The sequence below is a fragment of the Triturus cristatus genome, chromosome 4_2 (assembly GCF_964204655.1).
Source record: "Triturus cristatus chromosome 4_2, aTriCri1.1, whole genome shotgun sequence".
Lineage (NCBI taxonomy): Eukaryota > Metazoa > Chordata > Amphibia > Caudata > Salamandridae > Triturus > Triturus cristatus.
Window position 1 is genome coordinate 483,104,135 of NC_140586.1, and position 25,351 is coordinate 483,129,485.

Consider the following 25,351-nt stretch of genomic DNA (forward strand, 5'->3'; position numbering starts at 1 on the left):
TTTGCATTGTGTTTGCACTGTCCACGCTTTCAAAACAAGATGGCTATGTTCACTCTGAGTCAATCTCATGATGCAGTGCAAGCAGGTGTTCTTTCCATTACAGGAAAGGCCATATTCAGGGGTGTAACGAAGGCACCTGCAGCCCCGGCGGGGATGGGGCCCCCCAACGCTTTAGGGGCATCTTGACCCTTCAGGATGGCCCCATTTTGTCCAAGACCAATGGTTATCTGTGGAAGACATAAGGGGGCCCTCTTCACATTTTGCAGGGATGGAGCATCATTTTGCGTTGCGCCGCTGCTCATATTCTTATACTCAGTTGAAAGATCACAACTACAAGTGATAGGTCATTCTCAGGGACTGATTTCTGTCGCCTCTCCCTGGTTTTAGTCTACTCACACTGTGCTTAGTCAATCTTTTGGAAAGCCTGACCTACCTTATGAGTGAAGCTTAAAAAATCGAAATGACGGCATACATTAAAAATAAAATAGCTAACTCGTTCCATATGGTTGTATTTCAGACAATCCCAATGTATTACCACATAAAATAAACACAAAAGAAGGGCAGTTATAGAAGGATTGCTTTGGATATACTGATATGGAAAAGTAGGTCCTGCAGAGAACACAGAGGCAGTCTAATTGAGTAATAAAAATTAATTAATAAATACATATGCAATGGGGACAGCTTCCCTTTCAGGGATGGTTTACCACCTCCTTGGAGAGATCAGCAACTTAGGAAAGGTTTGTGACCATATTTGTGACCACAAAATTGGTACATCTCCTTGCACTTCGCAGTTAGGAGGGGACATCTCTTTCAACTCCCTTAATAATTGTGATTCAGAATGAGTTAGTAAACCACTTTTGTAATTCAAAGCCGGCTTTCCGAAGAGCATAGGGGTTTATTAGATAGCAAAATGCCATTTTACAGTAACAAGCCCTGGATTTTACAAATCCTAGGGTTTGCGACCGTAGAATGACTTTGTACATGTGTCCCATAAAGGCTTAAAACAACCGTAGATAGCTAGAATAAGAAAGGAATGTATTGGTCAATGAAGCAGTTAGTGTGTGTAACAAAGCTTAGCAAAACCCACATGGGTATGAAACAGACAAAAAGTAAGCTTTTCATGATTCGTGATCCTCATATTTCTTTTACTTTAATACAGGATCTTTGCGATTGTGCAGATGCAAAGCTTTCACTAATGTGAGTGTAAAAGGGGTGTAGATACACCATATACTAAAATGAGTCTATCACCTATGTATTAAAAACCTGAGACATTGGCATGCAGGCTCCTCGGAAATTGGTGGCAGAGATAGTTCTGCACCGACTATTTAAAAAAAAAAAAAAGTAAATACATTTTATTGTCATTTATCAACATATATCAAACAGTATCCTATGCGGTAAAGCCATAGTGAATCTCATTACAGTGAAATACAGTACATTTTTACATATTAAGTCCATTTAGCAGTGATCCCTCATCCGGAATAATGTTGGACAGAAGCTGTAGATCAATTAGTTTTCATATTTGAGTTTGCTTACCACTCCCTGATTCCGCCTCCTTCAACACCAATCCCAGCCTCTCCACATAATACAGGATGAATTCTCAGGATATCTCGTTTTTCTTAATGACCCCTGGTAGACTGCCTCCAGTCCGGGCGCCACTCTGTTCCAGCCCAGATCCCACTCCACCCATTCATCCTATTTGTCTTCAGTAGTCATGCAAGCTTAGATCAGGTTGTTGGGGAATGTCAGGGGAGTCATCATCAGGATATGTAAGCATTCCACTAGTGTGTCCCAGGCACTAGCCTTTTCTATGATGCTACGGCCTCTCCTCACCTCCTGAAACAGCACTGCTCCCTCATATCCCACCCACTGCGCCAGGGTGTCCTTCCATTTAGCTATCTGGGGGCTGATAGGAACCTTCCATTTTATAGGCAAACCAGCAGTGTGCATGGATTGTTGTCCCTACTTGAGAAGGGTTTCACCCCACTCAAACAGTAATCCAATTTATTACAATACCCCTTAGCTAATAAGACAGAAATACATTCAGGGAAGTAGTCTTCTCTCACAAGGCTGGGCTTAAAGAGCAACAGCCAATCAGTTTAGGAATTCTGTTAATGTAAGGAAGGTATTATTTTTTAAAAAGGTCACTCCATGTCATCAAAAAGCATGAAGACACCTGGAAAATACTCTTCACCTCATGGGCAACAGACAGCAGTGGGTGATAGCTCAGAGGCAAACAAGGGGAATGAATGAGGCCAAGACCCACCTTCTTGCAGTATGACTCATGTTCTAATCGTATATGTAGTGGTAGCTATGTCATGGGTGTTCCTGGGGGAACAAAGAAAAACCAAAGGGGATGATGGACGGAGTGTTGAACATTGCAAGCACTCACCCCCAGTCAACTGATCTGGGTTTAATCCATCACTCCGCCACCACAGTTCAGATATGGCCATATGCAAATCAGTCTGACCCTGTGCCTCATGGGACCAGTCCATCCCGAACTTTCAAGCCATGTCTTCCCTGGACCGGAAACAAGCATCCTGGGACCGGTTTCTGGCTAATCAGCCGTCATCAGCCAGGCTAGCTTGAATCCAGTGGCAAAGTGAGCAAGGGACCCACATCTGGCATACCCTGCCAACTTAGGGCGAACAAAGCAAAACCAAAGGGGATGATGGATGGAGTGTTGAACATTGCAAGCACTCACCCCCAGTCAACTGATCTGGGTTTAATCCATCATCATTCTTTAGCTCACTCCGCCACCCCAGTTCAGACATGGCCATATGCCTGCGAGTCAAGGATGGGAGTTTGATAGGGACAATCCCGTCTTTCTTGACCACTATGTGCAGGAGGAAGGGTAATGTTCAATACCAGTAGGTGCACAGTGGGCCTGATCATACCGATAACACATTTCCAGGGCTGAAGCCTAAAACCCATCACAGAGAAAGGGTAGTTAGAGCAAGCATGTGCCATTTGGCATTGGCATGTTCACCAGCCCATGCCAGTCTTAATAGTTGGATCTTAAGCCTGCTGAAGATGTAGTTGGTAAGTGGCAGGAGTATATTGATAGATAAGTAACGTAGCTTGGGAAGTATCACCTTCATTGGTACTATACAGTCAGAGAATGAGAGCATAAGAAAGATCCATTGTGTGGTCTTCTCTGTAACTTTATTGATTGATGTACCATCGTTTTGATGCATGACAATTTCCTTGCTGTGACTTACTCATATGCCTAAATATTTTACAGAGCCCTTACACCACTCAAGGGGAAGATCAAGCACAAATCCAGGGGCCCCATACACCGCTCAAAGGGGAAATCCAGTACAAATGTAATGGTGTTATTAGTCAGGTGATAGATTTGTGACTTGTTCCAGTTAATTTTAACACCAGAAAGTTCCACAAATTGTATATATTTTCTCATGATAGCATTATGGTACACACTGGGTTTCAATATATAGCAGGTCATATGTTCCTCGTATAATGATACTTGAACATACTGGCTGGTTTATGCTGTGCATGCTCTAAGTAGTGTTGTCGAAGCTTGGCGTCCACATGCTCCAGAGCTAACACAAAAAAAGAATAAGATGGGGCACCCCAGCCGAGTCCCAAGTGACACGGCCATGGGGTCAGAGAAAGTTCGATCAATGTGAACCCTAGCTATGTGATGTATAGTAATGGAATCAAATCTATAACTATTTGTAACATGTCCATCCTATGCAGTATGGCAAAAATACATTGCCATTACAAGGAATCAACTGCCTTTGGCGGTAGCATCTAAGTCAGGGTTTAAACCTTCTAGCAGAGTAAACAGGGTGCACAAGTTATGGGGTGTTGAATTGCCGGCGACAAAACTCAACTGGTCTGTTCTTATGGGGCTGGTTATAAAGCATGACAGCCGATTGGCAATCAGTTTAGCCAGTATTTTAGAGTCATAATTTATCAACGATAGAGGCCGGTATCCATCACACTGATACACACATTTCTCTGGCTTTAGAAGTCCAATAATCACTGCCACCCACATGAACTCAAGCAAATGGGGGGCAGGATGTCTGCTTTTCACTGATATACATCAGTTGGCATCCTATGTGAGCATGGTATCATACCAGGAGAGAGTTCATCTATATCTACTTAGACCTCATCTAATGGAAAGGGCTGTCCGAGGAAAAGACAATGACATTGTTCAGCCAGCCTTGAATGACATCCTCTAAATACTCAAAAATATGAGTCCAATGGCTGTGTATAAATTAGTGAAATATGTTGAGAACACTGAAAGGATCTGAGAAGTGTCTTGATGTAGACTATTCTGTGTGTCTTTAACTTCTAGAATGTCATTGGTCGCCCAAGGCCACCAAATCATATTAGTAAGGGATCTGAATGGCCACTCTCCCTCCTCATAGTTCCTATCCTGTGCACATTTATTCGGATACGAGCATTTTCCAGCCACTATTATAATGGAGTCAGTAAGTCTAGACCTGATCCACTCCATTATAGATACACTGTCCCTTTTTGCATGAGGGTATTTCAAAGTATCTTAATTTCGCCTTTTAGGTATGACAGATGTGTTTAGATAGACCTCAGCATGATGATAATGTTTATTTGTACGTCTGCCTCTGACCGCCACCTTGATGGCATGCCACAACATACAAATCAGATCCACAGTCCTCAGACTGAGTTTGAAAAATTCTAGTATTTCCTGTCTTAGTTCAGCATACAAGACTGTGTCTAGTCGGGACCCTGGATTTAAAAGCCAATGTTTCCTCGTTAAGGTGACACCAGGGTTGCCAGGGATATGAGTACAGATGCATGGTCAAAGAATATGCATGCTTAATATTTCACCTTGTGTACCCAAGTTCCTTTATCACTCAATACCCTACCCACTCGTAGTCCAGTCTGACCACACACCATGTACAGTAGAGTGGAATGTGAGTTCCCTGATCAGTGGGTTACTTTGTCTCAATATGTCCACTAGGCCGTGGTCATATATAATTTCCATTAGGGTATTGGCTGCTGAGGTGCTACCACTCATACTGGTCTGACTATCTGCTTATGTATTGTACAATTTAATTCGCCACCCCCATATCAGTGATTGTGGTTCTGTAAAAAGCAGCCTTCTCCATAATGTGTCATAGAACCCAAGATCATCTATATTTGGCCTGTAAAAGTTAACAATAGGGAGTTGGACTGGGCCAAGCCTACCGCACAAAAAGAAAGAGTCCATGCCTGTCTCGAAGGAAACTACTGCTTTTTATTGTGTGCCATTGTATATATAAATGGACGCTCACCGGATGTAAGAGAAGCATAACAGTGATACACAACAGGAGGCTCTTTGGCAGAAGTAAAGCAATGCTAAATGGTTTCTGGCAAGGGCATGCCACGTTCTATAAGGGCTATTAAGTTCTAAGCATACCATGTCAGACAGGATAACAATTTATTTGTGCCTACATTTTTCACACTTAGTGCGTGTGAGTATCGAATCAGAGGGCGTAGTTTGCAGGAGTGTATTTATACTTTCCATCTCTTAGTATGATTTTAAATTCTTGAAGCAGCTTTACAGTATTGGTTTATCAAGTACCCATAGTGAGCAAAACCCCTTAACCCCACCCTGCCACAATATTGTCCAAATCCCACCAGGACAGCAATCCCTCTTAGCTTTAGAACATGATCTATCCTACACAGATTCAAAATAAAAAGAGAACTCATGGTTGTGAACTTGTGATGTCATAGGTGATGTCACTGACCATGTAATGAGTGATGCAATATGTGAGGTTATAAGCAGTACATTGTGGAGGTGTAAGCTATAGATAGCTCAGATAACTATAAGTACTGAATTTCTATGGCTTTGTATGAATTAATTCTGAGCCAAACTATAATGTCCCTTTAACCTTAGTTTTTTCACAGGAATGTCTACATTTTTTAAAATTCTATTTCTTAACTATAACGTCCCCATAATCTTTGTTTTTTTTAAGTGAATTTCTAAGAGTTTTTAATTTTATTTCCTAACTGTAACCTCTTTCCTTTGAGAGTTAGTGTGTGAGTGTCTCAATGGGGTGTGAGTGTCTGAGTGAGCCTGGGAGTGGCTGCATAAGTGTCTCACTTGGTGTGTGAGTAGGTGCATGAGTATTTGAGTGTGTCTATGAATGAGTGCATGAGTTTCTGAGTGGGTGTCTGAGTGGGTTTGTGACTGCCTGCACTAGTGTTTGAGTCAGTCTGTGAGTGAGTGCATGAATGTTTGAGTGGGCCTGTAATTGGATACATGAGCATCTAAGTGAGTCTGTGAGTGGGTGTGTAAGCCTGTGATTGGGTCTGTGAGTGAGTGCATGAGTCTATGAATGGGTCTGTGAGTGGGTGCATGAGTCTCTGAGTGGGTGTGTACCTCTTTGGATCTGTGAGTAGGTGCATGAGTCTGAGTGGGTCTGTGAGTGAGTGCATGAGTTTCTCAGTGGGTCTGTGAGTGCATGAGTCTCTGAGTGGGTCTGTAAGTGGGTGCACAAGTCCAAGTGGGATGTGAGTGGGTGTGTGAGCCTGAATGGGTCTGTGAGTGGGTGTGTGAGTTTCTTAGCGGGTTTGTAAGTGTGTGTTTCAGTGTCCCATTGGATCTTTGAGTGGGTGGTGAGTCTCTGACTGGGTCTGTGAGTGGGTGTGTGAGTGTTCACTGTTTTACCTTTTCCGCTTGTTTTTCTGCCCACTGTTTTGCCCTCTCCTGCTCTGTTTTGCCTCTCCTGCTCATTTCTCTGCCCTGTGCTTTGCCTTTCCTGCCTGTTTTGTTACACTTTGTTTTGCCTTTATTCCCCCTCTACAATGGGGGAGGGGCCACCATCATTTTATTGGGGGCCCCCTCCTTAGTCCGATTTTGGCCCCAGGGACCTCATCCCCTGTGACCCACCATAATTCAATAGGGGGCATGCAGCCCTCCCCCCAGCTGGTTTCTGCCCTTGGGACACCATCCCCAGGGCCCAGCCATGTTTCTGTGGGTGCCATGGAGCCTACCCACCTCCCTTAGAAGCCGGTATTGCTATTGCACGAATGGAGCTGCTGGAAATGCAGCTACCTGTTTGCAAGAGCAATAGTTTCATCTCTTTCCCTGCCCGGATGTCTGTGGGCAGGGAAAGAGATGAAATCCCTGCTTTCAGTGGGTGGTAGCACTTTAGCATATCCCGCCCGCTAAAAGTGGAGAGTTTGCTTTTGCTTGGTGGTATCTGTCAGCTCCCGTCAAGCAAACAGCTATGTCCTGTGGGTGGGCACCTCGGGACATAGCAGGAGCTGGCCCGGGGAGAGCCGGCCTTGGCATTCCTCAGGGTCATAAATGCAACTTTCTTTAAATGCTTTTTTGCCCTGCCGAGGTTCCTCTGGGACCCCAAGGCTTGGAAGTCAGGGTATTCCTTCCCCGCCCCATTTGCATTTTTTTCATGTTTCTCTTTTTGCGACTCAAAGTCCCAAGATGGCTGCCAACACTTTCTGGTTGAAGTGTTGGCAGCCAATCACAGCTCTGCAGTTCTCTGTGCGAGTTTGATATTATTCGCAAAGGCTTTGTGATTGTAGATATACAAATTTGGATTTCCTTTAATATCTAGAAAACTACTGAATAGATTTAGACTAATAGCTAGCTTTCTGCTAAATTTGGTGTAATCCCGTTCAGCAGTTCGGGCTGTAGTCATGGATAAAAAGTCTATGGGAATTAACTTGGGGGAAATGCACTTTTTTTACCACCCTTTTTCTCGGCCTCTGATTGACATATATTTCCAAAACTATTTATATATCTAAATAAAAACACAAATAAATAGTTTTTACATACATTAACACCTGAATGTCTGAATTTCTAACCATCTAGCCATACTTCTACATTATGTTCTTCATGCAATACAATTTTATATCTCTTTATTATAACCTTTATACTTATACCCTTCTACGTAATTGTGTTTCCATATATTTCTTTTTTTACGAAGTTTTATTTCGAGCAAACTTGACCCGGTATTGGGTATCAGAGCGCTTTATATGGCACCAGTTGCGTTACATGGGGACACATTCATTTTTGTTAGGCACGGGGAGATTATGTGATTTGCCCAGAATCACAGAATGTTCAGCGTCATTGCCGAGACTCGAACCCGGTTCCCCATATTCGAGGTTGACCACCCTCGCCGTTAGGCCAACTCATACATTTTATTACTTTACTCCTACTGTAGAAAGAAAGAAAAAACTAAAGAAATGAAAACCCCTCAACTCCTTCCAATGTACTACTCTATGTCTCATCATATGTCTCTTTCAATATATCCTCTACCACCACACTCTGACTCACCCCAAATCCCATTCTACTTCTATGATCTCGCTAATATCCTTTCTTGACTCTTCCCTCCTCTATCCCTCATTGACTTGCAGCTGTTTGGAACCAATGCATTGCCCTAACTGCAAACAACATCCTCAACACCGGACTTTGCATCACAAGTCCCTTCGACGGGCTCTTGAACAATGCTGCAGGTGGTGTGTCCTTTTTTTTGGTCCTTTCCCTTTACTGCTGTTTGAAGTTTTGCACAAATAATTTACACATTGCTTCTAAGCAAAGCCTGACTGCTCCGTGCCACGCTACGAGAGGGTTGAGCACAGGTTAATTTAGGGTTGGCTTGTGCCTCACACTGACAATGATTTTGGTTGCGAGGTTGAGAGGAACAACAATATTTTCAGGGGGAAATCACTGAAGAGAAAATCTTGCTGCAAATAAATAGATCTAGCAACAGGAAGTCAGCAGCCCCGGATGCTCTCCCAAGGGACTTTTATGAGGCATTGCAAAAGGTCATGGTTCCTATATGGAAGGATCTGTTCAACTCACTCTACTCGAAAATGACAGAAATTCTGCCCACCTGGACTTATGACAGAATTACTTTATTATTAAAACCTAATAAAGACCCAAAGATGGCAGACTCTTACTGACCAATTTCACTGCTCAAGTATGAATATAAAATTTTTGCAGGCATCTTTTCTACAAATCTTTCAATGTCAGTAACATCATACACTTAGATGAGAAATGATTCGTGCCAGGTTGGCAGTTGCATGACCTAATTCAGCTTCGTATATACTCCATAGATATGGCTATTGCAAATTCCAATCTTTAGCAATAGAACTTATAGATGCAGCTAAACCGTTCAATAGAGTCAGTTGCGCTTATTTGAGGGATGTCCTGGAAACCTCTAGATTCCCACTAGCATTCATAGATGGAATTAAAAAGTTGTACAAAGCACCATTGCACATCTCTGCTTAATGGGAGTTTTACAATGAAAATTAATATCTGTAGGTGTCCTGCCAGGGATGTCCACTTTTTCCATTACTCTTCAACCTTTGTATTGAACTCCTATCACAGATGTTTGCAAGGGATGAAGGGATCATCTCATTCATGTCCAATACCTTTGCAAATAAGATAACCCTGTATGCAGACTACATCATTTTGTATAAGAATGATCTGAGAAAGGCTGTACCCCGCACGGAAGAAACCACTGTCAAGTTTGTGGCTTTTTTCTGTTATATGGTAATTAAATCCAAGACTGAGGTAATAGATTGAGACATTAAAAATACTATGCTAAGCAGCCACACTAGGATTAAATATTTGGGAATCACAATGACACAATAATTAGAGACGATACCAAGTAACAATCTGATCAGAGTAATGAAGGAGATTGATGGGCTACTGAAAAAGTGGGGCAACTTTTCTCTTACATTAAATTAGGATGGATTTGGTTACATGGCAATCCTCCCGACGCTAACTTATCTGTTTGATAACATTCCACTTTCATTCCCCAAGGACTAAATTGCTAAAACACAAGGTATACGAAGGAGCTTCATGTAGGCCTTCAAGCGAATATGACTTAGTACCAAGAAATTCAGAAGGAAGCTTAAAAAAGTCGGTGTGTCATTCTTCAATGTCAACATGTATTGTTATTCTTTCCAATTTAGGAACTGTCGGTTGCTCCTGTCAAGACCTGATGACTTAAGCAGAGGCGTATGATATGCTGCAATGTTAGACTCTATTAAGCAGGATAGATTTCTGCATGAATTTGAAATTCCCATACTCTTAGAAGTCCGGCGTAGTTTAAGGAAAATCTTAGGCATCAAGTATTATAGTATTTGGAGTTCCCTGTGTGTGCCTGCATTCTTAGAGGATAAACTTAGTCTTCCAATGATTAAAGTGGGCAAAGAATATCGGGGGCAGCTGCAAGATGGAACAGACCCAATCTCATGGAATGCCATAACAGAGGTAACTAAAGGCTTAATCTTGAGGTACAAAGATCAGCAATTGGCGTTCTAGTGACAGCTCAGAAATATAACACATGTAAGAGTTGGGAATATGAAGAGAGAAAACAACATCGGTACCCACTAAAAAAGGAAGTTTCTATCTGCTACTGGAAGCTAATAAATGCAGATGACAAGAACTTGAAGATCTCTACCACCCTTGGGAAGGATACCTGTCAACGGGGTAGAAACCAAATCTAGAGCAGGTTTCTTTAAATCTTATTTACTCCTCAGTTAAATCTGCTGCCCAAAGAAAGAATTATTTTTATACAATCCACAGAATATACCTGATGCCCAATTTAGATGGCAAAATGTACTAAAGGAGCAGTGCCAAAATGCAAAGGTGTGTGGAGGAGCACACCAACAAAGAACATATGTTTGAACCTGTCCTATGGTAAGCAAATTCTGGGAGGACATAAGCAGTACATTATCAGAAATCGTACTTCATAGAATCAAAGTAAGCCACGTCTTAATTCTTTTTGGAACTGATGTTCAGCTTAACATCAACATCTTTCAGGGTGAAAGAAGACTCCTCTTTGTCATGATTCTTCCCGCTAGGAGAGAGATCTGTGCAAACTGGCTGCAGACAACCCCTCCTACACTGCACAATTGGCTTAAAGCAGTAGATGAAGTGTGCAAATTAGATCTGAACTGTACTACAAGCAGGAAAACTGGGTATATAATGTGGTGAGAAAGCTACTAAGCAAAACAGGTCCTATAAACATGAATTATATTGTGCCAGACCATTCAGCAGAAAACACTCAGATGGTTATGGGTGCCCAATTGTAACAATACACATAATCTGAAGGAGAATGAGGACTCAACAAACATACACAATGTAGCCATAGGGCCAACCATGAGGGGACCCACAATCTAGACCCAAAGAACAAAAGCTCCAGCTCCAGTGGCTAAATTAATGGTAAACCTCTTTTGGGTTCAGGGATGTAATTCCCTGTGAGAGGTTGGGTTACTTTCTGTAAATGTTCCTGGCAGATGCTGCACCTCCTGCAGTCACCCACAATACTTTTACCACACATTGGTGAAGCATCTGTCTATTCTGGAGTACCATAGAAGCAAAACAAATATTCAAATTAGCCCTTGGAGAGCATTATTGAAACTTACATGCCAAATTCTGTGCATATGTGAGGAGACATTTGCTCCATTTAGTTCTGCAGCCTCGTGCCAAGTTATTTTGTCTTTTCTTTTTGTTTATTTTTCAAATCCTGAGTGACCCTGCACACCAGGCACCTGAGTGCTACTCCACATTGGGGAAAGCATGGGAAGCACCCTCCCAACTGACCCAGCTGTCTCCCTACCAACCCAGGACGCTCAGGACTCCACCTCATTCCAACTCTCCTGCAGAGCATTCCAGGACAATCCAAAAAACAAATTCAAGTTTTATCTATGAAGAGCTATTTTGAAGGCCTGAGCTCCACCCCTAGCTAACACCACTGTCCGATCCCTACCAACCAAACATTCAAAGGCGAGCCCCACCTGGTGTTGGCTCTAGAGGTCTGGGCTTCCTCTTTTGTTCCAATGGGCCAGGGCTGTCGAAGTACACTTGCAGTGTGATAAGCTAATTATCAGATGCAGATATCCTCCCCACCGCTTCCTTTCCCAGGTCTCAGTCAATCACTGTTAGTTGTACTTTTTTTGTGGGGAGGCCTTTGTTCTCTCTGTTGGGGAATAGAGTAATTAACTTAGCCCATTAGGTGAGGACAAAGGCCTGGAATCTGTTTATGTGGTGAGCTAGAGAAATATGACTAATACTGAAGTCCCAAAAGTTGTAGATGTGGGTTAATGGGAACTTCAAATTCAAACGCGGCATTCATGTTTTACGTCAATTTGGTACCCTACTGTAGGCTAAGTGCAGCAAAACTGTACTTTAGGGCAGATTTCACCTATATGTATTATTCAGTAAAAAAACACAGATTTTCCAGTAAGCACTACAGACCTACACAAACAATTTCCACTCATATTATGAGACCTATCCCATGCAGAGTCCTTTCTGTGACAGGCTACCTGTGTGCAGATACCATGACAGTAGTCTTGCATGTGAAGCCCTACACATGCCTGTACACAAATGTTCATGTGCTGCCAGCCAAATGTTCCTTATCCTAGCTGCACAGCAGCAGCTTTATCTTTAAAGGCAGACACTGGCAGTTATAACACTCAATTTAATTATTGTAAAGTTACAGTGAGTGAGATTCAGGGAGTGAGACGCATGCACAGCAAAAGTCCAAAACCTGGATAGCCATTTGTGAAAAAGTCTGGTGGACTAAACGGGAGGAACCCATTTCCTACATCAACTAACTATAACTTGCACCCCCGTCAATGAACTGCTTATGACCTCACATATTACACCACTCATGAGAAAACACCCCCCATGAGACCATCAATGTCAGTGTTACATCTGTTTATTAGCAGGACCAATGTATTTAACATCTCTGTATGAGAATACATCTCATGGGTCCCCATCAAATCAGCCAGTGAACACTCAGAACAAAACAAAGTGCAAAACTGCAATGAATTTAAACATACGCTCTTCTTCAATGTGTCAACAAAGCCTCGAGCTCCACAGCTCAAAAGAGCCAGCAGGAAGAAAAGGATAGAAGAGACAATCGAGTAGAAGTAGCAAGTTGTTAAATAACTTTTCTCAAGGAAGCGCTTTAACTTGACTTGGTTCTGTTCAGCTGTTTTTGAGAAATTAGCATAAAATAATAGTCAGTTGGATGGGCGTGGAAGAGTAACACTATTAGAAATATTAGAAATTTACAGATCTTCTGTGGATTTGTGAATCCACAGAAGTTTTGTGAATCTGTTTAAAAAAGTAAACGTGAATTCCTGAATACTGCTGACTATTTGCAATTCCATTGTGCTCTGATTCGCTGGCTCTTACATAAATATTTCTGTTGTTGCTGTTAATAACCTATCCAGTGAACTGAGCACTGCATCGGGAAAAATAAAAATAAAATAGGGCATTAGGGCGGAAGTTATTGTTTGCAAGTATGTTTTGAGAGCTATGGTTTGCAAAGTTAACCATCATTTGCAAATGCTTGCAATTGTCAGTTATTTTTGTAACCATAATCTAAGTTTTATATAGTAGTAGTAAGTTTATTCCATCAAAAACATGATCATTACATATAAAAACTGTCACGTACCATACATATTTCAGATTGCAATAAATGAAAAATAAAACCATCACTTTGTGCTCCTTTACATTATTCTGGGTAGAAGTATAATTAAAATACTTAAAATAGACATTTTAAAAATGATATATATATGTATGTATATATATATATCTATATATATATATATATATAATATATATATACACATATATACACACACACACATATATATATATATATTTTTTAAAAAGAGTATATAGTATGGTGACTTTTTAGTTCTCTAGTTGTGCCCCAAGAAATGCCTTTGGCTTTTGAGATGTGCTAATAACTTTGACACCAATCAAAATACATCTCTGGACCACTCTCACACATGGTACACTTCAATTGAGCTAATACAGAAAGACTTTATAAAAAAAGATTGGAATGTCAGAAGCCAGGGAGAAGGAAAAATGTCATTACCTCAGCTTCAAAGTCAGAGTCAGCATCCGCAGGATCTCCTGCATCCATAATAAGGCTTAGGTCAAGTTCACTTGGCCCTAAAATATCAATGGAAATGAAACTTAAAAATACTCACTGTCTTGGCACGCATAAGAAAAATGGTCAAGCGTTACATTTGTACTCTTTCTTTTTCCAGCATCACATCCTGCATAACCATTTACAATGTCCTTGTTATATAATTAATGTGATTTGTAAAGACGTTTTATTGTCAAGGCTTAAAAAGCACAATGTGTATGTGAGCTATGCATAGCAAAGGTAGAAGGACAATGAAGCAGGAAGCATGTATAGATTCCTTTCTGCCAAGCCTTTAAAAAAAGCCTATTTCAAGAACTCTGTGTCCCAGCTGGAACCACGTGCAAAAGGTCTGCGGCTGAGATCCACTAATGACACTGAGGGGGACTGCCTCACCCAGCATAGACTATGTGCAGCTCTGTATGCCCCAGTGCCTTGATGGGCAGCCCAGAACCCCCATTAAAACGAGTTGTTCCGTGCATTAATCTGGACTTCTGACCTTTATGTGAGTCCACTTGGCAATTAAATACATTCTTGACCGACATACGTAAGGAAGGTTCTAAAGCAGAGCTGAGGAGTTTGGAAATTGGCCTGCATACATTTGTGTTACACGCCTTGAGTAGGTTTATATAACCTGTGGAAATCAAAAGACATGAAGGGCTATAATTGCTACAAATAAAGAAGCTGGGCTAGGCAGCAGGGCAGGGTGGTAGTAATTGCAATTAAATGAAGCAAAATCGAGAAAATTGATTTTTCAGCATTTTTTTTTGCTTTCTTAATGATGCACTTTGCTTACAGAAGAAGGAGACAGTTAAAAGGGTCCAAATGGGGCCAAAGGCTTCAACATTTATGAATCAATGGGCCAGATGTAGGTGGCTAAATACCCGTCGGTAAAAGCGAAATTCGGTAAATTTCAGCGTTACCGGCCGGTATTTAGCCATGTGCGATGTAGGTAAGGAATCGGTAAATAAGGAATCGGTAAATACCGATTCCTTATTGCTCTTGCATTTAAGGAATCGGTAATACCGATTACTTGAATGCAATGTAGGAAGCACTGAAAACAGTGCACCTCAGCCTTAAGGAATCGCTATTTACCACCAACTTCAAGTTGGTGGTAAGTAGCGATTTCCTTACAAAAAGCACTTTTTTGCTTTTTTTAATGTGACACACATCCATGCTCTTAGGGCATGTATGTGCACACATGCACAATTCAGGGGTGCAACAGGGTGTCCTTTTGACACCCTGGCACCCTTGAAATACCTCCCGCTATTAACGATTCGGTAATAGCAAATCGCTAATAGTGAATGTCTTCACATTCATTCCTATGGGCCTCCAAGCCCATAGAAATCAATGGGTAGGTATTCCTTATTACCGGATCTCAATTACCGATTTGGTAATAAGGAATATTAAGGATTCGGTATTTTTTACCGAATCTTTACCTACATAGGAAATACTTATTTCTTAATATCGAATCGGTAAAATTCGGTATTAAGGAATCAGTATTTCACATTTACCTACATCTGGCCCTATATATTTAAATCTACCAATAAAGGTGCACCGTATTTTCCTACATAGTTTTTTTCCTCTGGAGGGGCTCATCCGATGCTTTTGTCTAAGGCAGGCTTCTCCAACGAGTTACCTGCAAGTAGCTCTCCGGTGTGCAACTCAGCTCACATAGGGCCTCATGTAGGTAGCCAAATACCGGTCGGTAATGGCCGATTTTCGGTTATTATACCGTTACCGACCGGTATTTTGGCTTTTGAGATGTAGTGGGAGAATTTCTGTATTCGGAATTTACCGAATCGGTAAAATTACCGATTCGGTAAAATTACCGATTCGGTAATTTTACCGATTCGGTAAATTCCGAATACAGAAATGAGATGTAGGGGGACTGTGTGGTGTGTGTGGGGATTCGTTATTTACCACCAACTAAAGGTTGGTGGTAAATGACGAATAGGTGAAAAAAAGCATTTTTGTGCACGTTTAAGTGTGCAATGTGGCAGACATACATGCCCTTAGGGCATGTATGTGCGCCACATGTGCACACATGGCCGAATCAGGGGTGCAACAGGGTGTCAATGTGACACCCTGCCACCCTTGCATGTGCTCCCCCATTACCGAATCGGTATTTACCGATTCGGTAATGAGGCATACCTTCCCATCAATGGGAAGGTATGCCTCATTACCGAATCGGTAAATACCGATTCGGTAATTACCGAATTTTTCCGATTCGGTAATATTTACTGACTCATTACCTACATTGCATTTACCACTTCATAAATACCGAATCGGTATGATTCGGTATTTATGAAGTGGTAAATGCCAGCCCACCTACATAAGGCCCCAAATGAGAAACCCTTGCATTGTTTTTTTTTATTTTTTATTTTTTTTTAAAACCTTTATTTATGCCAGTCTGGAACACAGCTATTCAGCCGACATCCCGGAGGTTCGGCAGCCCATTAAATACAACACATGAAAGTGTCCACAGCTCTGGAACAGGAAAAACAAAGGTTCCTTTTTTTAAAAAAACCTAAAGTAAATAACACAAGCAAGGCAGTACGCACAATGAACTCGTGCCAGTTCCCGGTGGGGGCGAGGCCCCATTCCCAAAGTCAGAGCAAAGCCACCGGCCGGGTGGATGAGGGAGAAGCAGAGGCGCTAACATTCAAGCATATAATCATCATAAAAATCCCAAGTTGGAAGTGAAGCTAGGGGGAAAGTTGCTCCTCTAACGGTTCAGTGACCTGGGGGCAGACATATATCACCCCTATACTGGTTCCATCGCCCCCATATCTTATGCCATTTCTTAGGGCGCCCCCGGGCACTATACACCATTTTCTCCCTAAACATGCTCCAGTCCATATTTTCCATCCATGCTTCCATAGTGGGAGGTCTCTGGGAACCCCACAATCGCGCAATATCCCGCTTCGCCACCATATTTCCTAGGGTCACCCATTGAGTCTGCGCCGCATCATAGTCAGTGGGACCCCAGACATTCAAAAGACAACGCCGTGCCTCCGGCAGCAGTGCACTACCCGTGACCTCCTGCATCACATCATGAATTCGCTTCCAGAACTCCGTGATCACACCACATTCCCATATGATATGTAGGAAGGTTCCCACCATCCCACAGCCTCTCTTACATAAGCCATCCTCGGAGAAACCCATGTGAATCAGTCGGGCCCCGTGACATAGACTCTATGAAGTATCTTAAGCTGCACCAGCCGCAGTCGTGCCGGGATCGCGACCTCCTTAGGAGAGGAGATGGCATACTGCCAGTCCTCATCATCCAGTTCAAGGCCATCCCTAGTCCACTGATCACGCACCCCTAGGAGGAGGTCAGTCCGGACATTAACAAGCTTCTTGTAAATTAAGGAGATTGTACTCTCCGGCATATGGCCATCCAGGATCCGATCCTCCAAGGGAGAGGACTCCGGCACGGTCTCCCCCTCGACGAGGACGGACCGCAGAGCGTGGCGTACCTGTGCATACCGGAAATATTAAGTACCCTCCAGTTCGTACTCCGTCCGTAGCTCATCAAACGATTTCACCCTTCACTTAACCAGCAGGTCCCCCACCCTGGATATCCCAATCAGGTCCCATTTCTCGAACCCCTTCGTGTGCCAAAGTTTCCCCAATGTATCAGATTCAAACAGCGGAGTAGCGAGGGTAAGCCTATCCTTCCAACCCAGCGAGTTCGTAACAGCCTTCCACACATGCACCGCCGTCTTGGTTGGCCCCGTAAGGGACCCATCCATTGACCTGGAGTACAGTGCTCTAGAGTAATTACCCCCGCGCAACAACCACCGATCCATAGCGAAGCCGGGGCTCAGCGCCGGACCGTAGACTCCATGGTTAATCGCACTCAACTGAGTGGCCCAATAATATCTTCTAATGTCAGGAAGCGCGATACCCCCATCGTACCACGGAAGGGTCAGCTTTGCAATAGCTATACGCGGTCGGCCCTCCCACAGCAACGAGCGCTGGAGGCTCTCGACCACAACCCTTGCATTGTTGAATGGATATATGCACACCAAAAGTAAAAAATGTGCATTGGAGAGGTGTGTATTTTCAGAACTCGTAAGCAGATGTTTGTCTAAAATGGTTGAATATCCAATTCAACCATTGCAACCATTCAGTTGGTTAACGAGAAAACATGTTATAGGGTAAACGTACAGTTTAAAAATACACATGTTATATTAAAAGCTAATATTTTAGGGATAAATTATATGGGACTGGGGAAAGGTATTTTATTGGTGTACTGCAGCTATGGCTGTTATGAAATACCCATGCAGAGGCATTCCAAATTGATAAAGCTGTTTTCAGATTCCTGCTAGCAACACTGCTAGATGCACTGATGTGATGCTTACTCATCTACTAGCATGAGGTGGCCCCTAATGTAATCTTGTCCAATGTGTTCACTATTACAACACTAATAATATTAGTATCTTCGGACAATATATTTTTAAAGATTAATGGCTCCTATTACAAAAAAAGTTGGAGACCTCTCTAACGCCTTTCCGTCTAACAGGGAAGTCTTCACTCGCAGGAAAAGTCAAAATCAAATCATTTCAACTGTTTATCGATTCAGACAGAGAATCATTGTGGGAAGTTGGCCTGGTATATGCTGTCCACTAGTTATAGTAAAATAAAATATATGTCTTTATTTCTAAACACACCCTCCTAGTCTCTTTATGTGGCTAGAGGTCAAAACACATAAGTTACACTTCAAATATTACAGTAAAATAGCACAAATACACGTCAGGCCCTAGGGGCGAGCCAAACCATATACTAAAATAGTGGTATAAGAACCATGACTTAACTAGATACAAGGCCTAGAGCCTGCAGAATGACTGAGACCCCAAGGAACCACCCAAGGTAGTGACACCGGGGACCCACGGGGGCTGTGTGCACTGTGGGAACACAGCAGTGAGCTCCCGTTAGCTTCTATGGGGAAAGTCGCGGTTAGATTTTTAAAGATTAGGGACACTTAGAAATGAGTCAGGACCAAACCCTTTGAGACTTCAGAAGTTCTAGGGTCAACACCCACGGGGCACCGGAGTACTCGTGTTACCTCACCCAGGGAAGCCGGGTGCATAGGTGTCAAATGGTGTCGGGTCGCGTCGTCGTTTTCAATGGGAGCTGGCAAAGAAGTGCTGCTGCCGGGATGATGAGAAGTGTCCAAAGAGATCCAAGCCTGGATTGAAGATGTGAAGAAACTGAAAGCAGGGGGGACAGAGTCAGGGTCACTTGCCAGTGACCAGGGGCACGATAGACGAATGCCCACTGATGTCGGGTGTTTCAGGTGAAGAAGGTGAAGCTTGACTCTTCAGGCACGAGGACCAGGAGGTGTCGAGGACAAGTGCTGCAGCATTGGTGCCCGGATTGGACACAACAAGCCTTGGCAACAGCAACCCATGCAGAAAAGATAAAGATGCTTCGGTGCAGACCAGCAAGGTCTGAGGGACTCACCACTTGGTACGGAGTCAGGGCATGTCTTGAGCAACCAGGGAAGCCCAAGGAAAATCAAAGTTACCTTCACAGGGACCCACCAGTCGACAGACTAGGGATCGCGAAGGGACCTCAAGAGGAAACACAAAATGAAGGCCCACGGGTCACTCGGGGTAACTAGGCCAACAATCTTCAGTGGATTCTCTGCTCGAGGTAGGGGCTACAAGTAACCCCAAGCACGACTTCAAGAGACGTCGAGAAGTTAATGCACTTGCAAAAGTGCACGGTGACCAGGAATCCTGGTTCCACTCTACTCACGAGGTCGGCCTCTGAGATGTCTGGAAATGTCTAATCTAAAACGTGTCAAGACAAATCTATGTTGAGCATTTAAAACGCCAATTAAATTCGGTTGCATCATGTAACAGGTCAGTACCATTTGATTATGTTGTACGGTGGGTTTCACAAGTTCTAGTGCTAATCTCTTTTCCTCTAAGTTGATCAAACACACTCTCTTTAATGATACTCTTGATATATGCAACAAAGATTCAGGGTTTTTGTAATATTCAGAATGAAAAATATCCTGCATAAACTTTTTTATGTATTTCAGCCATGGTATTTTTAGTGCATGATTAGCATAGCAGCAGTCCTGTACAATGGCTCTATTAAAGAACATATGTTCCGATGTCCATAGCTTGTGCCAAAGGAGGACTGGCTGCAGCCTTATCAAGTCTTCCAAATAGGTTACGCCCAATTCCACATGACACTCAAAGTTAGAAAAGATGGTTGGAAGACCTAAAAGGTTTTTAAGAAACCCATTTTCTGCCAGCTGTAAAGAATCAACATCTACGTGTCCCCACAGCTCAGAACTGTATATCGCTATTGACCGGCATTTGGCGTTATAAATGCTCAGCATTTCCCTGGGAAATTTGCGTCCCAGTTTCCTAGAAAAGTTACTCAAACCCGCAATTGATCTAAGGAACTGCATTCTTCTCGATTTTACTGCACTTTTCCAGTTACCATTGCTATAGAATAAAATACCTAAATACAAGAAAGTTGAAGTTTGAGGTAAAATCTCATTTCCTATTGAAATATTGCATCCCTTAGCTAACTTTCGACCAGCATTCATAACGTACGTTTTACCTATGTTAATTAAAAGACCCAACTTCACCATAAAATTTACAAATGTATCTAAAAGATGCTGAAGAGCGTTGGGGGTGTGGGCCATAAGCACCGCGTCGTCCGCGTACAATAATACTGGTACCGGCCTATTACTGATTTGAGACAGATCAATACAAGAGTCCACAAGGGTACTACCCAAGTCATTAATGTACAAATTAATTCAATACGACGCAAGTACGCACCCCTGGCGGACCCCCTTCTTAATGTCAACTGGGCTTGTGCATTCACCATTCATACCATATCGAATCTTGGCAGAACTCATTAAATATAAGTATCTGAGAAAATTGACGATGGCACAGTGAACACCCATTGAGGTCATAATAGACCAGAGTTTATCATGGGCGACACAGTCGATTGCGGAGGTCAAGACCACAAATGCCAGGAACAGGTTGCCCCCTTTTATTTGTGTGTACTTGCTCACTAGCAAATTCAAATTGATGGCCTGCTCGGTGGTCCCAACACCTTGGCGGAAGCCATATTGAAAGTTGGATAGAATATTGTTACAGTGTGCCCACTCCTGTAGTCTGTCCAGCACAATACGACTCACCACCTTGACAAGGAGATGGGTCTATAGTGTGCGGGGAAGTTACGGTCTCCCTCTTTAAATTTTGGCACAATGTGTGATTCCGACCAAGACACTGGAAAACCAGCTTCCAGAAAAGACTTAAGGACCAGGGTCAGGAGAGGGCCCCAGAGATCAGTGTTGTCCTTAAAGATGTCAATCGGGATCCCATCGGGGCCAGGTGCCTTTCCTTCCTTGCTAGCTCCAAGTGCCCGAATCACCTCCTCCAGTGTGAAGTTAACATCAAAAAGAGTCATATTAAGCAGGCGTCGAGGTGAAGCTACAGTTGTTGTACAAACATTTTCACAGCAAAGGATAGGCACTATAAGGTCCCAGACCTCATGGGAGTGCTGTGGGTTTCAGAAGCTTGAAAAATGGGGAAATAAACCTAGAAAATACTAAGTTTGTGACATTAAAATGCAGATTTCCACTAAAATCTTAAACTCGCTGCTGATGTTTTGGATTCAGAAAAAAAACACCATTTTAACCATGCCCATTTAAAAAAAATAAAAAAAGGCTATGGAAAAAGACAGTGGAAAAATGCACAGGCAGCCACTGTGTGTTTGACAGAAGCTCAGGCTTGTGGCCAACCCACACTGCTTATGTCCAAAGTCTTGTGAACGGGGCATAGCTACCCATGACAACTTGGAGGCGGGATTCGCCCTAGGCCAGGCCAGGCCATGTGCAGCATAGAATGGGTACGTGGCAGGTGTTAGGATGGGAATGTCTCCTTCATGATGTACAGTCGTGGCCCCTGCCTTGTGTGCCTGAGCTGCATTTACCTGTGACCCTATTTTCAGATTTTTGGTCATGCCACACACTAAGCCTGTATGTGGGCTTTAACCTAGGCTTGGTCTATGACAATGATCAGTTCCAGAATTTGTTCGGAACTGGGAGGGGTAGTGACAGCGGGCAACCTTCCATGACTCCAAGTCCCAACAGACATCGGGCCAAGAAGGGGGCGGAGGATGCAGGCTCCACCTCACCTATGCACTGAGCGGGACTGAAAGTCCCAGCCCAGGCCATGGAGGGGGCGGAGGAGGAAGGCCTCACCTCAGTTAAGTGCGGACGTGTGCGGGCCAGGGGGGGCCATCTTTGCCTGTCATTGCACAGAGGAGGCTAGGCTGGGCCATCCCTCTTGATCCTTGCCTGTGACATGCTGCTTTCTTGATGAGGACAAGGTAATTGTGGGCTTCACATATTGACTTTCTCTTCAAGTATTGTTTTATTGTTATGTTTGAACCTGCATCCCGCCAAAGTGAGCTGTTAATTACATTTTTGTCCTGTTCGCTTTTCAATGGAAGATTGACTGGAGAGTGCTATCTGAAAGAGACAGATGCACATCAAACATGGAAAAGAGGAAAGCTGCTCCAAGCCTGCAGGGAGAGAAAAAAACACAAGAGGCCAGTGATCACTTTGCGGAAAACAGCGTTGTAGCTGAAACAGACAACGAGATAGAGGAAGTGGAAATAATGTTGGGGACACGAGCTCGTCAGCAGATGGGGGGGGGTTTCAAAATTATTGAGACACCAAGGAAGGGACTTCCAGCACCACTGTCTAACAAGCCCTTATCTAGCCCAACTAGCTACAGTGGATATCAGACAACTACTGATACATCTGTAGTTGCGCTTCCTACTTTGGTGCCACAGATCCTTTGCAGCAATAGATATGCACTACTCGAGCCATTCAGAAACCTCTAAAGAGACTAAAACCGATTTTAAAGTGTGGCCATGTCCTGTTCCCAACTTCGGGCAGCAGACTCCTACTTTATGTTACTGCTGAAATTGATCTGTACTTGTGACTTTCAGTCAGTCCCGCAAGATAACCTCAAGTGGTGCTTATGCTTCTAGACGCCATACTTATGTTAAATCTTTGAAATTGCATATCTCTGGCTATACTGATTGGTTTTTGTCAAAAAATAATTTATTATGTTTTCTTGTGTTGTATTTTCACTTTATTACTGTAGGAGTGCTGCATAAAAACTTTAATCATTGCCTATAAGTTAAGCCTTACTGTTTCTTTGCCAAGCTAGGGTTAAGCACAGGTTAATTTAGTGACTTTTGTCGTTCACCCTAAAAGGAATTGTGGTTGTTGTTTGATGAGTGTTTTCACCCTCCTCAATCAAAACCCAATTTCTCATAGGTAGGATATAGTGGCCAATCGTTATTCCTTCCTCAGTATTCCAGACTGCAACCTGTGTGATGTTACTTCCACAACTTGTTGTTTTTCCGACTCACGTCCTTGTACGTAGAAACAACCGCAACAGAAAACATAACAAATGGAAGATCAAATGTCTGTACTGCATTTGCAGAGCTTATCCGTTTAGAGCAAGATTATGTTCCACTGCCTAAATTTAGATGCCATCAATTTAACCAGCCTCAGCTCTTAAGCAGCTGGATGAGGTCAAACTGGACAGCACACCATTAACTGCATACATGTGATGTGCATTCAGGCTGCAAATATTGTTTATTTAGCTACACATTTAGAAAATGTATTTCTTCGCGGTCTCCAGAATGACTCATACGAATGCACCCTTTCAATAGAGTGCTTTTGTAAATAGTAACCAGATTGCAGGAAGACTGGCATTCTCATTTTTCATTTCCGCCAAGTATGCAGCAGAAAGTGCTGCCAAATGCTTGACTAAGTAGATATTAAATGTTGATCAAAGTAGGAAGAGAAACCCTGTAAAATAATTATTGGTTCAAACAAACTAAAATCATATTTGCTAAAACACCAACTATACCCACAACAACACTGGTGAATGTGCCCTTGTACTTATTTTCATTAATGCATATTGCACCCTCAATCAGTGGCCTTCCATAAAATATTGTCCTCATGTTACCAGCTTTGATATAGCACGAGAATATATCACAGGAGCCATACGTGACATGAGTATCACAATCTGGATACAATAAATTGCCCTTTTCCTTTGGGCATGTAACAGTGAGAACTGGTAATGAAAAGAATGTAAATGGTACTGGTTGAGTGTGGAGGATTTGGGGAGTGTATGTGCAGTGAGAGAGGATTGGATTGAATTGGAACAGCTACAAAGGATGCTTCAGTTTATCAGCAACATTTACTTTAGCACTGTGGTCTTTAAGTCTTCACAATCTTTGATTTCTGACGCTAAATCTTTGTTTTTTTTAAATGTATGCATAAAACAACGTTGCCATCACGGAAATCTACATGAATAAGAAAACAAAATAGCAGCATAGTATGAATATAAAAGAAAAGAAACTAAAATAAAATTTAACACCAGGAAGTAAGTGGCCCATATGGAGCATCGAGAACAACAAATTAAAAAACAGCAACTAGGGGGCGTGGCTTGGACGCCGACTAAGATGGCCGCCTGAGTCCAGAGCTCCGTCGCACCGGGACGGACTCTTATTATTTATGGCGAGGTCTGTACTCCTTCATCGAGTTTTTTGGTTGTTCCTGCTGGCGGAACAGGTTGCGCGTCTGGTGAGCCCAAGATGAACTTTTATTATCCCTAAAATGCCTCATTTTCACCGCGTTGTGTGAACGCATCAGCGCATCCGCCATTTTATGACCTAAGCGCTGCTCGTGTGGAGCCAGCGCGTGTACACATTGCAGCAATCTCTCTTCATAGTAACAACTGCGCTGTGCTTTTAAGAGAATGCGGAATGTTCATCACCTGACGAGCACTTCTCGAGAGGATATTATCATGCGTTATTCATTACATTTTCCCCGATAGCACCAAATGCAGCACATTGGGAAGCTAAGCATCATCTGAGCGAGAGCAATGTTAAAGTTTTCTTCAAATTTTATTGTGGCACCTAACAACTGAGGAACTGAGTGGGGGATAATAGGAATATCGTATGTCTCTTGTACATGTTTACGGAAGCGAGGTGTTATCGCTGACTGGGAGATCCATCTGAGTCTTGAGCGCTGCTCCGCCGGAACTGGCTTTTATTACTCTGGTGTTCTCTATGCTTCTATGTGCACAAAAAATACTCTAACAGATCTGAGAAGAGATCTAACAAGATAAAGGAAGGGGGGGAGAAATGAGAACTCCTAAGATAAGGTTGTGCCTAATACAACCGTGGTCGTGGGGAAACTAAGTATTTCTTTAAGTTACCCTCACACACCCTAGTGGTGTCATGCTTCATCATCGGGTCACCCAGACCCCTAGAAGTCCTCACCATACTGACAGGATAGGGACACCCCATCACGAGTAATTACACTCACATAGGGGAGTTACTTTTTTGCCCTGAAGAAAGTCCTGGAC

At 42.9% G+C, this 25,351-nt stretch overlaps 1 protein-coding gene across 2 annotated transcripts in view; it reads right to left on the bottom strand.

The window, feature by feature from the left end:
- AK5 (adenylate kinase 5) overlaps window positions 1-25,351 on the bottom strand; it is a 2,642,541-nt gene that overhangs the window by 1,052,684 nt on the left and 1,564,506 nt on the right. For both annotated transcript variants that reach the window (XM_085602038.1, XM_085602039.1), the window contains exon 8: window positions 13,860-13,936. In XM_085602038.1, the coding sequence (XP_085458164.1) occupies window positions 13,860-13,936 (77 nt within the window). The remainder of the gene's footprint in view (window positions 1-13,859; window positions 13,937-25,351) is intronic.